Below are 14,460 nucleotides of genomic sequence, written 5' to 3'. Positions count from 1 at the left end.
TTGCTGTATAACACAATGGGAGGGAGAAGACAGGGGAGATACAAATAGGCTGTGCTCACACTGCCTGCGTGACCCAGGTCAGAGCCCACACACATAGTAATGAAATAGTAATTTCTATTTTTTTTACTTCAAAGCACTTTGTCCATCCAGGACAAACCAGATTCCAGCATGGAGAGTCATAAGGTCAGCCCCATATGTATTGCGGATCTGCACATCCTTAGAGATAGATGGGCTTGTAATGAACCCTTTGGCTGTGACCTGGGGTTTTTTTTCTTCCCGTTGTTTCTATTACTGTCACAACAGTCTGATATCTTGAGCTAACCATTCAGAAAGCCTGGCTGAGACATTTCTTCTCCAGTGTTTCTCTGAAGAATCTCATTGCGTTTGGCCGTTTGAAGCCAGTTCTTTATGCTTCTTCATATTAGTCCATGCAAATCACAGAATACAAGATGTGTGAGCCAAACCCACCAGCTTTTTTTTACCATACAGCTCAAAGAAAACAGTTGCTGACTGTCTTTTTTGTTCTTCATCAGTCCTGTACCTGGAGGGTTCTGTCCTTGTATTTGAGGATGTCTTCAAACTGGTTGCCTTCTACTGTGTCAGTAGGTGAGTTGGATTCATTGCTTCCGTGGAGGGGTCGCTTTGCTCTCCCCTCTGGACCGCCTTTCCCCAGTATCCAGTCACAGCACAGCCCCAGCTGTTTCCTCCAGTTTCCTCTAACCTGCCAGGCCAGGAGGTATCTCAGGTGCTAGTATCTGCAGTGAGGCCAGATCACCCACTTTCCAGCCAGGCACACCATGACCACAGCTGTCCCTGAAGCTGGAAGCTTTGTCTGAGGAAGGTCCATAGGGCTGCATCCACAAAGGACTGAGGCACAAGACTGGGGCTAGCAGGGCAGGGAGGAAAAAGGTTCCTGGATTAACCATCTCTTATTAAAAGCAGCTTTAAGCATCCACATACACCTGGCAGCAACTTAGCAAACCTGCCAGTGGACTGTTGCCTGCGAGAGACTCAGAGCACTTAGATACCTACGGGGAATCTGTCAAGGAGTGTAGCCCTGAAACTATTTCTGTTCCTTAGCCAAAATTTAAAAATAAAATTAAGTGATAAATAACAGACCTTGGTTGTTTGCTCAGCGCAGAAATACCAAACGTAGTGGGCACAGAGATGGGAAAGACCTGTAAGGTCATTTTCATTAGAGCAAGGTTTGATCAGCAGCTGATGAGTCCCTCTGGGTAATTAAACCTGTGTGTCTGCAGTCTCCTCTAATCTGTACGTTTGTGCTAAGCACACTGCAGCGATACCTCCACAACCTACTTACCCCATTCCTGCTGCAGCAGGCCTGGTTTTGAGTTGGTTGTAAACTTTTGACTTCCCCTATGTAAACTTAGATGACCTTTAAAGTAGTTATTTCCATTTAAGAGGGGAAAGCAGATTCAGGATATGTTTACAAGGCAGTTGTGTTAGTGACTTGGTTAGGTCACATAGTAGGAACAGTCTATCTATGGTATGATACAGCGTGCTGCAGCTTACCCAGCCAGTAATACTCACACTATTTTGGGGGCTGCTTCTGCAGCCAGCTGAGTTCAACACTGCTGGGGCAGGACTCCTACCCACACGCAAGGGACCATGCTCTGTCTCACCCCCATCACTGAAAAGACATTTAGCCATCTAGATGTGTATAGACCCTATAGAATGGGCATAAATTAACCCCTGGCCACATATAAAGATTTCTGTCTTACCAAAGGCGCAAAGAAGAGCCCAAATGCAAACAAGAATTGGGCATTTCTAGTCAAATGGCTGGTGGGAGGAAAAATCTGCTTGCTTCTGCTTTCCTGCAGAAAGGAAAGGCTTAAAGAAAGAAAAGCTTTTCTGTTAGTTCCTGTTATAGATGTTACTTCTGAGTGTCAAATACACATTCAGATGGTTCATGTGATTTCTCAGGTCGCTGTCAAAAGACAAGGTAAATAGGGAATAATTTTCTGAGAGAAACAGGTAATAGAAAGGTTGCTTAGCCACTGACCTACCATTTGCTGGCCACTTGTAGGAGCTCTCTGAGATGGTGAGTGAAGAGGCCTGTTCTCAGGGCTGTAGTAAATAGTCATCTTTAAATAGCTGGAAACAGCTTATCAGGGCTGACAGGCTCTTCTCAAAAGAAAGTTTGGCCTGGCTAGATTACCTTAGATCACAAAAATAACACCTGTAGGTAACAGGTGACTTGGTGGCTTCTCTGCAAGCTGCTGCCCCATGAATAAAACCAGATTTTTTTCTATTAGGGTAATGTCTTTCATATTTCCTGATTTTTAAATGTATTTTTCTACCCAAAAAAAAAAAGAACAAAAAATAGAAGGGAACTACTCATGCATATGGCAATAACAAACAAAGAAAGCAGAAGGTCCGTGGAAACTCTTCCTCTTTTAAACCTGATACCTGCCATGAAAAAAAAAAAATCTTGGGATCACATCAGTTTATGTCAAACAATGGGTCAACAGAGTGCTCAGTGGTGCACAGAGAACCCATGGAGTACACAGTACATCAGTAAGATATGTATCTGTTAATAAGGGCAAAAATAGCCCCCCTGCATTCATCAGCTGTCCCCACGTCTGCAGTCGTGTGCACTTTTGGGGTGTGCGTTTGTGTAGCAGAGACCACCGACTCACAAGGGCAGCTTTTTCTAAAATGATTTCCTACAGATTGCAGAACATCTTGTTAAACTTTTTAATGTGTAAAATGATCCTGTGCCATTCCTTGCTACCTTTCAGGGACTATTAGTACTGGCTTTTCTAGTCCTTGTTGGAACAGGAATTGAGGTAGGAGCAGGTTTAGCGAATTGTCATTGGGCAAGAGGCAAACCTGAACAGTTCACCACTAGCCCAAGAGCTCCGTTAAATTATTTGAGACTTAGGGTGTGTTTCAGTGAAACCCAACTAACATCCTCTGAGAAAGTGCCTCTTCTTTTCAGCAAAAATACAGCATCTTTCAAGAAACCAAGCAGTCAGAAGTCTGAGAGCAGAGAGTAGGGGGATATATGTTTTCTCAGCGTCATGCAGCACTTGATCATTGTCTGTCACTTCACCCAGGGGCTACCCTTCCCCAGGAGGGGTCTTCCTTCCCTATCCCCACTGTGTCTTGCCACGTCCCTGTGCCTTACACTTACGCTGATTTTTAAAAGAGGAAGTGGAGGGGGAGACAGGGAGAAAGAAAAAGGACTGCAAATCCCCTCCACACCAAAAAGAATGGCTTTTCTAATTACAGTAATTACCATTTGCAACACCTCACTTTTCATGGGAAGGTATTTCAACCCTTGTGGCCTCTCCTGAGGTGAGAGGCATTCCTGCCGTTTTCCGAGGAGGAAGCCAAGACGCAGTGGTTAAGCCAGTGGCACAGCATGAAGCATCACCACAGGAGTTGGTGATCTCTTGTGAAATCAGAGCAACCCAGGCCGGCACAATGTCCACGATGCCTTACTGGCCGTGAGATCTTCCTTTGACAACACCCAGAACTTTGCAGAACAGGGCTGAAATTGTGAGCCAATTCAATCATTAAAACCAACAGTAAAATCTGGAGTCCTAACGATTGTGGGGTTTATTCTTTTGTTGGTTTTTCACTGCGTTTCTTTTTACAGGGATTTGCTGCCCTTCACCCTGAAGCTGCCACAAGCAATATTAGAAGCCAGTAGCTTTCAAGACCTTGAAATTATCTCTAGTCTGGGGATAGGTAAGTCCCTCAAAGCAGGGTTTCACTCAGACTTGTGAGAACCATGGTCCCTCGCACAGACACAATGCAACTGGAGGACAGATGAACTATTGTCTTCAGAATAGCTGAGGAGGCCTGAATGCAAAAGACAAGATGTTTATGATCTTTGTGTTTATAGAAGCACACTGAAAAAAAGGCCACTCGCCCCTTTGGACATAAACCTCCACTTGGACTTCTGTGCAGGGCATGGGACCTGCGGTCTAATTGTATAAGCTGGGGCTTTCAACAACTGAAGCGCAGCACAGCCTCTCAGGATAGCTTACACACATTGGAAGTAGTTGGCATCTGAGGTATATGAAAAGAGGAAAACGCCTTTGCAATTTTTCCTTCTGATGTGTGAGGGCAATGCTGATGGAAGTGTGATATTTTTGAATTTTTATATTTCTGCTTCCTCTTGCAAGATTTCTAGTTGGTAGAGAAATGTGTAGTGTCCCAGCATGTTCTCTTGCCTCACACTAATCAGGTAGAAAAAGGAATGTTATTTTTAGTGACAGCACCAAACGAGCAAATTTTAGATCAGATGTATAAAGTTACAGAGTTGGAAAATGCAGTTCTGTTAACTAAAGGAGATGTCCTTCCTATTTCTTCCCGTTAACACACTCTACTTGAGACAGCTATTACAGTTAGCCACTCACTCTACTTTGCTTTTCAGTTTTCCCTCAGCTGTTGAAAACAGCCAAACAATGGTGAAAGCTGAAGAGTTAGCTCATTTAGAAATACTCACTAGAGCACCCTGGGGCTTTGGAGATCTATTTTTGGATCTTCTGCATTATACCTCCCAGAAGGCATGGGCAAACCCCACTGGTTTCAGTTCAGGCAGCTTTGCTGAATTTGACCACCGGATTTGCCTCTAACACTTTCAGCATCCTCTATTTTGAATATGTTCCAATTTGTCAAAACATCTTTGAATATGGGTGTCCAGCCAGCACTTATTGCTTAAAGAAAGCTCCTTTGCAACTTGAGTAGCAAGCGGTAAACTTGTTATTAATTTTATTATAACAAGTGTAAACATTTGGATTAAAATGTAAGAAGTGTATGTATCATGATTCTCCAACCTTCTGTCTAATTTGATCCAGCAGAGGACATCCTGACTCAGGCAACAGTCTCCAGCAACTTCTGAAAGGAAGGATTAACTGAAGCACAAGCACCAAAGCAATGTTGGTTGTAGCCTTCCTTCTCTCCTGTACACTGGTGGTCATAAAAGTGGTGATGCTTGGAGGTTTGCTTGCCACAGTACGTTGCATGCCAGGAAAGTTTCTGACAACAGAAGAAAACCTGCTGTTGTGTAAAGATTTCCTGGGAAAAGATGCTAGCTTCTAGGAGTGCCATGCTGTCTCAGTAAAGTCAAACAGGCTGAACAGGGTGATGCTGTTTACTGCTTCCTGGAACAAAATTTCATGGATACAAATTGTACACAAGCAATCAATGCTGCCCGAAGAGGCATTCCTAAAGGAAAGCTAGCATTGTTTGAAATTCTCATATGTTGCTTTTTATTTATTTCAAAGTGATATGTTTTTTGAGGGTGTAGAAGTAAGATGTCTACCTTCAAGCTGAATTGTTTCACAAAGGATCTGGCTGTTATGTATATTGTCAAAGACGATGTACTACAGGCCCTCTAGTCCTGACCTCGGTGGTACAGAAGGCATTTTAGCAGGAGAATTAGCATGATTGCACTGCACAAAGAGCACATACCATCACAGACGTGCCAAAGTCTCGAAGAACTGCTTAATTATCCCTCCCAGAGTGTAAGCTAAGGGAAGAGCCAGGACAGCAAAGGTTGACGATCAAACTGCTTTTGCTGCTGTATGAGACAGTGAGGCTGGGCTGGGAAACACCCTCTCCGAAGCAGCTGTGTAACCCTTGGTAAGACCACCTTATCTCGTCCTTCGCAGTCTGGAAGCGGAGGAGCATTGCATTTTCATCACAGTGTCTTATCCTGACCACTACTGAGAAAAATAACCAACTTCCCTTTTTGTAGATTGGTTTACTCACCATTTCCTCAGTCCATGAGACTCCACAGCATTATATTCTGACTTAAATAAGCAACTTCCACTGTCTTGCATTTGCTGATACCCAGTAGAGTCGGGGCGATTAAAGGAAATCATACCCCAGACAGTCTCACGTGTGAGGGGGTTGGCAGCGTGCGGTTGCATCTGCACGTCTGCTCCCGAATTCTGTTGTCAAGAGTGCTGCTGTTCCTGCCAACACTTCAATTTTAAGCTTCTTTGTTGTCCTCGCTCTCATGGTAGGAAATCAGAGAATAAAGCTATTCTAACCTCAGCCTCCCTGAGAAAACATGGTGACGTGCTTATGAAGTCGAATTAGCCAGGGACACTAGCCTAGGCAGCGAGAGGCTAAATCGGCCATTTTGTCCTGATGGGAAGGGACAGGCTTTTAGTTCACCTGCGCATGGCTTGCTCTGTGCCTATGTTATAGAAATGCTTGGTTAGAGGGAGCGGAGGGGCAGCAGGGAGTCAGCCTGCCCAGCCTGCCCTGCCTGCAGCACTTGCACCCGCTGGAGGGAAGGGGACAGTCCCCCAGGGGACCACATCGCTGGCAGAGGGAGGCAAGGCCAGCAGCGGGCTCAGGGCACCGAGGCAGAAAGGCAGAGCCCTGCAGAGGGCAGGTCATGGCGGCGGCAGAAAGAAGATGGCTTTGCCAGCAACAGTGTGCAGCTGGCTGCAAGCAGGAAGCCATCAAAAGTCACGGCTGCACCAGGGAGCAAAATGGGAAGAAGTGGCCTGTCTTTGGGGATGCAGCAGGCAAGGGAGAGATTTTATCTGAATGCATTTCACCCCCGAGTTCTGCATTGGCTTTAGTTGAAGACTTTCTTCGCTCTGTTTTGAGTTCTTCTATGATCTTCCTAACTAGAAGTCCCTTTGAGCTTTTCTGGGGTGCTGGTTTTTTGGAAGAGGCACCGGCAGACCCTGCCCAGGGCTCTGGCCAGCTCAGCCCTGCGCACCTTTCCCCATGATGGGCTGGGGTCTACGCTGGTGCAGCTGACAGGAGAACAGGGCCCTAGCAAGGCACAGCTGAAGGCACTGTCCTGAGAACTGTACCACTGCTCAGCACTGAGGGTCATCCCACCATGTGCAGCCCCATCCATCCCCTCTTGGGCCCAGCACATGAAGTTTTTGCACTGAGACAGGCTTGACACCGAGCACAGGGCAGGGTTCAGGCGCTGTGTGGCAGCCCTATTTGCGTCCCCTCTAAGTCCACTCAAAAGAGCGTGCCGTCAGTGTCAGCTCTGCCTCAGGCATGCTGAAATAGTTATCATCTGCATCCTTGTGTTTCCAGGATTTCCCATCTTCCCCTTGTCCCTAAATCTGTGGGCATCTATACAATCCTCACCCAGTGAATACCCTCAGAGGTTTATAGCCTTTTCCTTGGTCAGAACACATGAGGTTTGCAGGATCCTGCTTCCAGTAGTGGACCCTGGATTAGCAGCTGTAAGAGTGATTAAAAGCAATCAGACTGGTAAGGCAAGCAGGTTTGAAAACTCACCTCTGGGGGAAGGGAAAAAGGTTAAATGTGATACTGAATCTATTAAAAAGATGTACAAATGCTTTGTAATTTTTTAAAATAAGTTTTTCAAAGACAAATTCTAATAAGAGGTTTGTGACATACAGAAATGACTACTTGCATCTGAAATACCATCTTCCTTTTCCAGTCACAGTTGATGGCACTGAGTACTTAACTGTTCTATAGCCCTTCAGTATGCAACCTTCCTGTGTACACAGTCTTTTGCACCATCTTTCCTTTCTTACACCTGCAGCTAGGCAGTCTCAAGGCAAGAGAGTGGGCAAATAGCCATGCCCACTTGCAAAACAGAGTGGGCATGGCTATGGATAATCGTCATCCAGAGCTATAGGTGTTAATGGTAATTTCAATCTGTGGAAGGTATTTAAAAACATATGTTTCTGGACTGGTTGTACTGCAAAGCAAGATCAGACTCTACCACATGAGCTTGCTGCATAGTAGAGTAATCTTCATCTGATGTCTCTTGTGCTCCCGGTGCACGTTGGATCCAGGCTGTATTTCTCAGCCCTGCACCTTCCCACGGTCAGCAAGAGGGAGACAGAACTCACCTGGGGTCTTCATGCCCTCACCTCAGGTATCCACAGCTATTTGCATTTAGAGGGCAGTGATCACTGAACAAGCCATAGACCCCTTTTCACAATCATTCATATTTGTTACTTGTACCTTCCTGCTCACACTGCATAGGCTGCACAGCATTAACAGTTTTCACTAGATGAGTGTCCTAAAATTGGCAAGAAAAAGGTTTCTGGTGAAGCTTCTGAGCTTGTCCCCTTGTTTGAAGCATCTCACATAAAACAGGCAGCCCTTTCTTCACACTGTTTCGTGCAGAGGTGTGAAAGCTTGTGCACCGTTTCTTTTAATAAAAAGTAGGACTTCTACATACCGTTAGCAGCTAATATTCTCTCAGAGCATTTTTTCATTCTTCTTTCCTTTCTTTCTTTCTTTTTTTTTGGACAGATTTCTGGGATTCCTCCTTAAACCACAGAAGAAGAGGAGATGAGTTATCCCACCCTGCAAAAGACTCTGCTTTCAGCACTGCCCAGGCAGACAGTTTAAGATCTACCCAGTGTTTTGCAAGTAGCACAAACCACTGCTCATGTGAAATTGAGCTGTCAATAGGAAATGACAGGCTGTGGTTCGTGAATCCTATTTTTATAGAAGAGTGCAGTAATGCTTTTCCTCCAGATGTACCTCCTCCTAAAAGCCATGCTGTGAGCGCCGATCTCCCCCCTGCCACCATGCTCGCTGAAAGGAAGTCTCCCCGCCGCCCCCCTCCACCTCCACCTTCTCATGCTCTTGTTCAGAAATCTTCTCTGAAGCTCCTGCAGGATCCCATGACTGCCTGTGAAGAAAACGAGCTGCTTCTTCAGCCACTAGGAAAGAGCATCAAGGAAATGAAAATTGAGGGCGGTGACAATAAAGGAGAAGGGAAGCAGAGGTGCTCAGTCAATGAGCCCTCGGCAGTGAGCCCCAAGAAGGGCTCCCAGCCCTCTGTCCCCCCGCGGAGGCGGCTGTGCGAGAGGACCTCGGAGGAGAGCTGTGCGGGTAAGCCTGGAAGTTGTGAAACGCTGAAAGGGGAACAGACAGAAGAAAAACAAGATACAAGTACAGAGAGCGGAGATAAAAGGTCACTGTGCAAAAAGGCTGTAGAAATGCCTGGGGAGGTTCCCAAAAGGGCTGTATCACAGTTTCAGGAGACAAAGCCCGAACCTGCAGAGAAGAAGGAGGACATGCCTGAGATACAAAGCAATGCCATTGAGAAAGGAAAGTCACCTCCTATCCCACCACCAAGAAGGAAGAGGCTTTCCCAGGTACCGAGGATCCCCAGCTCCTGCCAGTTGAAACAAATAACAGTGGCAGAGACGGCCACGGCCACGGTGCAGGCTTTGTGCAAGAGCAGCTCAGCTGCAGTGGCAGGTGGTGCCACTTGCACACACACCAAGAATGAACCGGGACATGGCCACAAATCCGCCAGCTCAGCTGAACTGAAAGGCTCGCACTCCTCCCTGGAAGGCCCAGGAGGCAGCGCCGTGGCTCAGGCGTCGGCGTCCGAGCCAGACTCCTACTCCACCAGCAGCACAGAGGATGACCTGGAGATGCTGAGTAGTTCATCCGGTAAAAAGACAAGCTCCATGATCTTGGGCAAGGCCAAGAACAGACTGTCCTTTGTTAGCCTGTCCAATGTCTTCACAGTCTTTTTGTCTAGTGACAGGAAGCTGCAGAAGAAGATAGTGGAGCTGGCACAGGACAAGGATTCATACTTTGGCAACCTGGTGCGGGACTACAGAGTGTACAGTTTAGAGATGATGGCAAAGCAGAGCTCCAGCACAGAGATGCTGCAAGAAATCCGGATGATGATGACACAGCTGAAGAGTTACTTAGTGCAGAGCACCGAGCTGAAATCTCTGATAGACCCAGCCTCCTACACTGAAGAACAGTTAGGTAGGTGACTGTGCTTTACTCATCCTTGGGGAGAATTTGGGAAGGTGAGGAGGAAGACAGGATTATGCAGACACATGTTCTGCTTTACAGAATTATAAATCATCTCCTAAAAACTGAGGGGTGCGATTTGAAGTTTACTCTGTGGTTTCCAACGCTTGGAGGAGCAGCTCTAAAAACTGGGAGACCAATGAGGGGGAAAATCCCATTATGAATGTTTTAAAGGGAAGAGTTTAAGCAGAAGAGATGTGTGTTTGTGTCTGTGAGAGAGACATATATGTATGTATATATGCGTATGCATATACACACATACAAATATCAGAGAGTGTGTGTGTGTGTATATATGTGTACGCATAGGCACATACACAGAGAGCTGGTTCACTGGAAACACGAAAGGCCAACTTCCCCCTGCACAGCTGTGTTCCCTATGGCCTTCCACGTCTGCTGCCCCGTGCTCTGCAGTGAGGATGGAGAACTCCCTGCATGCGGCAGCCAGATCAGGGGTCAGTCATTGTCTCACAAGGAGGGACAAGACTACAATGATTTTGAGGGTCAGGTTGGAGGAATCACTTGATCCTGCTCTGTGATCCTCAGAGCTCAGAGGTGTGGAAGAACTGCCTGCTGCAAGACCACTGCTGGCTCCAAAATGCAGCATTCACCTCTCTTTGCCACAGAGATAGTTTGCCTTTGGGGAGGAAAAATAATATTTTTGGCTGATTAGGAGTGTTTTGTGGCTTCTCATTCACTATTCTGTGAGGGAGTAATGTGCTACTTCCCTCCTTGCTAAGAAATTGACTGGCCTGTTTAATATACATTCATGAGGGAATATACAAAGAGCTGTAGGATTTTTTATCCCCGTCAAACTGTACAGCCAGAAAAAGCGTGTATGCATGCACTCACATGCTCTTTTGACTTAAAACTGTTTCTTGAGGACCTGAGAACAATGCAGAGCTATTTATGAGATCCCTAAGTTGGCTTAAAGCAAGCTGGGAGCTGGAACACCCCCAACACAGAACATGGCCAACCACAGATGTGACCAGGGATTCCAGGGGATCCTGCAGCTCCAGTATTAGGTGGGACCCAGCTAAGTGGTGAGCCAGGACCCAGAGGCACTCAGCTGCAGTCTCAGCAGGCCCTGCTGAGTTCTTTCTCACCCAGCAGAGGCTTCACATGATCCTGCAGTTTCCCCAGCAGAACAGACCTGCTGCCAGCCCCTTGCCATAGCTAGGAGAGGGGAGCTACAGTTTCATTTCCTATGCACCTCATGTAACACCTGCAATTTTTGTCCCAATAACCCCTTTCTTCAAGGCAGAGGGGGTGCTAGCACAGAGGAGTCTGCCTTGAATCTTGATTAGGGAAGGTGGAGAGGAGGCAGAAAGAAGTGTCCTTGTTCTGCTTGGTAGAGCTGCGTGTGTTGCAAGGATCCCCCCACGTTCAGGCAGACACGCCTGGTTAGATCTAGCCCCGTTCACTGGCAGTTCCTTAACAGGGTGATATGGCCCACTTAGCCTAGGGAGGACTGTCTTCTCCTGTCGCGGACAGGGATTCTCACCATGGAAGGTTTATCATTTGAATTTGTCCTGCTTTAGGCTGACTGATTCTCTGGATTCTTTAAAATAGTTGCATTTTGTATACATAAATGTTACTGCCCTATATTTCATTCCTCACTGACGAGCGGATGAACTCTTTTGCCAGTGACCTTTTTGCCTCGGTGCAGGGGTGACAAGAGGATCCCTTGCAGTCCCTCTAGCTCTGCCTCTGGTTTCTAGCAGTTAGACAACAGACTTTCTCACAGTCTCTCATGCTTCCTTTTGTCTCCTGCTAAATATTAAGCAAACGCTCAACCCACACAGACTATTTCCTCATCCACAGGTGGCATAAGAGGTGATTTAAGTATCAGTAAGTTAGGGTTACTTGGGGGTGAGAAACTTCTGACCAGATGTTGGTGTCTACCTCTGAGCTGGTGGCTACAGCCCCTTTTCAGTCACTGCGGAGAAAGGGGCGCTTTGAGGATGCAATTGATTTCCTCCCAAAGTGAATATCTCAAACAGGTCAGAGGGAGATGTCAGAAGGGACTTGAGATGAATCCCACCTGGGCATCCGTAAGGGCAGGGCTGTGAAAAGAAGCACAGTTAAGGGAGGTTCCTCATCTCTTCCCAGAGTTGGCTTTCCTGCTGCCTGACAGTGCCATGCTGGTCAGCCAGGAGCCAGGCAAAGACAGCAGCGGCTGCTGGTAGCAGGAGCTCTCCTATGGCTCCAGAGGCAGAGACCGCACATTGTTGTTCATCTCAAGCCTATCCAGGACTTTTGGAGGGTGTTGGTAATGAAGCGTTTACTTTCTGGGATGTAATTTCTGTTCCCTGCTCACAGCTATGCAGGAGTGCATGAATAACCAACCACATGCTTTCTTAGGAGTTTTACTCGCACCTGTACTACTGTGTTGATTATTTATCATGGACTTTGGTGTTCTCCCTTCTCTATGCAGAAGTGATTGCTGAGACGGCTTTGTACAAATGTGTCCTGAAACCTTTAAAAGAAGCCATTGATTCTTACTTAAAAGAAATCCACAACAAAGACGGATCTTTACAGCAGCTAAAAGAGAACCAACTTGTGATACAAAACACAACTACCACTGACCTAGGCATCACGACCAGTGTGCCTGAAACCGTTGTGCTGGAAAAGATCCTTCACAAGTTCACAACCATGCACAAGGCCTACTCCCCAGAAAAGAAGATTGCCATCTTGCTGAAGTCCTGCAAACTCATCTATGACTCCATGGCTCAGGGAAACCCAGGTACAGCACTCCTGCTGAAATGGTATCCCTTACTGGTCCTTCTCCATGTATCAGAGGAACGAGGTTTATGATACAGTTGATGTGATAATATTCTGATTGGAGTTAACAGTGATTATCGGTGTGTTTGGTATCAGCTGTCCACAGGTTGTGTTCAGAATGGGCTGGTTAGTGACTGTGAAGTTCTCTGCACTAATAACAGGTATAAGATGTTACCTGGTTAACTTCAAGCCCCATAACTCCAAAAAACAGATGTCTGTAAGTGTGTGTTTTATAGGTAATGTCCTTTTTGCACAGGTCTTCACACAGCGCTCCATAAATCCTCAGAGTTCTGCCCCAGCTTGTAGCAGCTTAATGGTAAATTCTAGGAACGGGTCTTTGGGAAAAGTCTCTTGATTTGGCCTTTACAAAGTTTTGCCTAAATTGAGGAGGAGACGCAGAATGCTAGTACTGTTTGTTACTAATTCCTGATGCCCCGGTTAAATCCCAAAAGCCACCCCTATGCTTCTTCGGTGTGAGGAATTATGTGCTCTGGCTGTAAATATAACTTGAGCCTCAGGCCAACCACCGAATGCACACGTTCAGCCCTTGGCCTGCAGACAGGGTGCATTTTTGCAGATAGACCAGAAAGCCCGTTCCTCCAGGAATCTGCCTTGCCAGTTTAAGAGCTTTCTTTGTATACTGGTGAACTGATGACCAGCCATGCATAAATTTGAAGAGAAGCCGGATATTAATTTGCCACAACCTGTGGTTGTTCAAGAACTCGCAATCTCCAAAGGTGCTTTTAACTGTTCTGCTTTATTTTGTACTGATAACAGCCCTGGAGCACTCATACAGGAATTGTTGTGTCCCTTCTGAGCCTCACCTCAGGGTCATCCCTTGGACAGTGTGCAGCAAGGTTCAATGACCAATCTAGACACATTAACAGCAGAGCAAGAAGCCACTGCAGGGCTGAGCCTAAGCTGCAGGGTGGATAGGACCTCTCACTATCTTCCAGTATTATGAGAAGATTTGGACACATGTAGGGGAATTTGCTGTAACTTTGTTAAAACAGTTGTGTTAAATTTGAGACTAAATTTGGTATAGATCAAAGAATCGCATGCCTCATTAAAGCCCACACAGGAGACACGGTCTTCTTCCGATGCTGGTGCTATGTTAGGTATCTGTCATACCTCAGCTCAGGGCTGGAATTTCTCTGTTGCTGGAAATGCCGTTGTGTCATTTTATGTAACGGAAATTAGGGGTCGGGGAAATAATTCAAAAAACGCTACATGTTTTAAAAGATTGGCATTCATGAAATCAGAGGATTTCATTGTGGCTTGCTATGCTAACCAAAGCGCTTCGTTTCGGCCAGCTCAGCTGTGTTCTCATGTTGAGTACTACTGCAAGCGGGGTGTAGGTCAGAAGCTGACTTCACCCCTGTGCGTCCAGTTCCCAGTTTCTCCAGTATATATGATCAGTGATGCATATCAGGGCCTGGTCAGAAGAAAACTGGCCTGGCATAAAGGAAATGTACCCCAATTAATTCAGAGCAGAAAAAGAGGTTAAGGGAAGGAGAATGCTATAGTCTAACTCCCGGAAGACAGTGGACTTGGAGAGAAATTGAGTGAAATATCCTGTAGACCCACTTAGAAGTGAAATGTGTGAAACCTCTTCAACAGAATGAACTGACCCCAGATCACTTTGATTTTCCACCTGGAAAAGACAAGCATTCAGCAAACTGAAGTATTTTTCTGACAGGGAATTCCCAGCTGGTGGTGTGCACCAGAGCAGGCTGCGGGCTGCTCAGGCCAGATTTCAGTGGGTAGGACTTCTCCTCCTGCTCTCTGCCCATCTCGAGAGCAGTGGCCCAGGGCCCCTTTTGCTTTCAGCCAGCCCTGAGGCAGCACAGTGCTCTGCGCACAGGAAGAGCAGAGGCCATGCTCGGCTTCCTG

At 46.5% G+C, this 14,460-nt stretch overlaps 2 protein-coding genes across 2 annotated transcripts in view; one reads left to right on the top strand and one right to left on the bottom strand.

Annotated features, from left to right (window-relative positions):
- NDUFB1 (NADH:ubiquinone oxidoreductase subunit B1) overlaps positions 1-14,460 on the bottom strand; it is a 449,978-nt gene that overhangs the window by 238,257 nt on the left and 197,261 nt on the right. The gene's annotated exons all lie outside the window — the stretch shown is intronic.
- RIN3 (Ras and Rab interactor 3) overlaps positions 1-14,460 on the top strand; it is a 69,948-nt gene that overhangs the window by 41,841 nt on the left and 13,647 nt on the right. The window contains exons 4-7 of the mRNA XM_075151205.1: positions 534-606; positions 3,626-3,717; positions 8,254-9,738; positions 12,221-12,529. Of these exons, the coding sequence (XP_075007306.1) occupies positions 534-606; positions 3,626-3,717; positions 8,254-9,738; positions 12,221-12,529 (1,959 nt within the window). The remainder of the gene's footprint in view (positions 1-533; positions 607-3,625; positions 3,718-8,253; positions 9,739-12,220; positions 12,530-14,460) is intronic.

Source organism: Calonectris borealis, chromosome 5, assembly GCF_964195595.1.
Source record: "Calonectris borealis chromosome 5, bCalBor7.hap1.2, whole genome shotgun sequence".
NCBI classification, from domain to species: Eukaryota; Metazoa; Chordata; class Aves; order Procellariiformes; family Procellariidae; genus Calonectris; species Calonectris borealis.
Note: the sequence above shows the minus strand (reverse complement) of the source record. Positions and strands in the feature narration are given on the sequence as shown.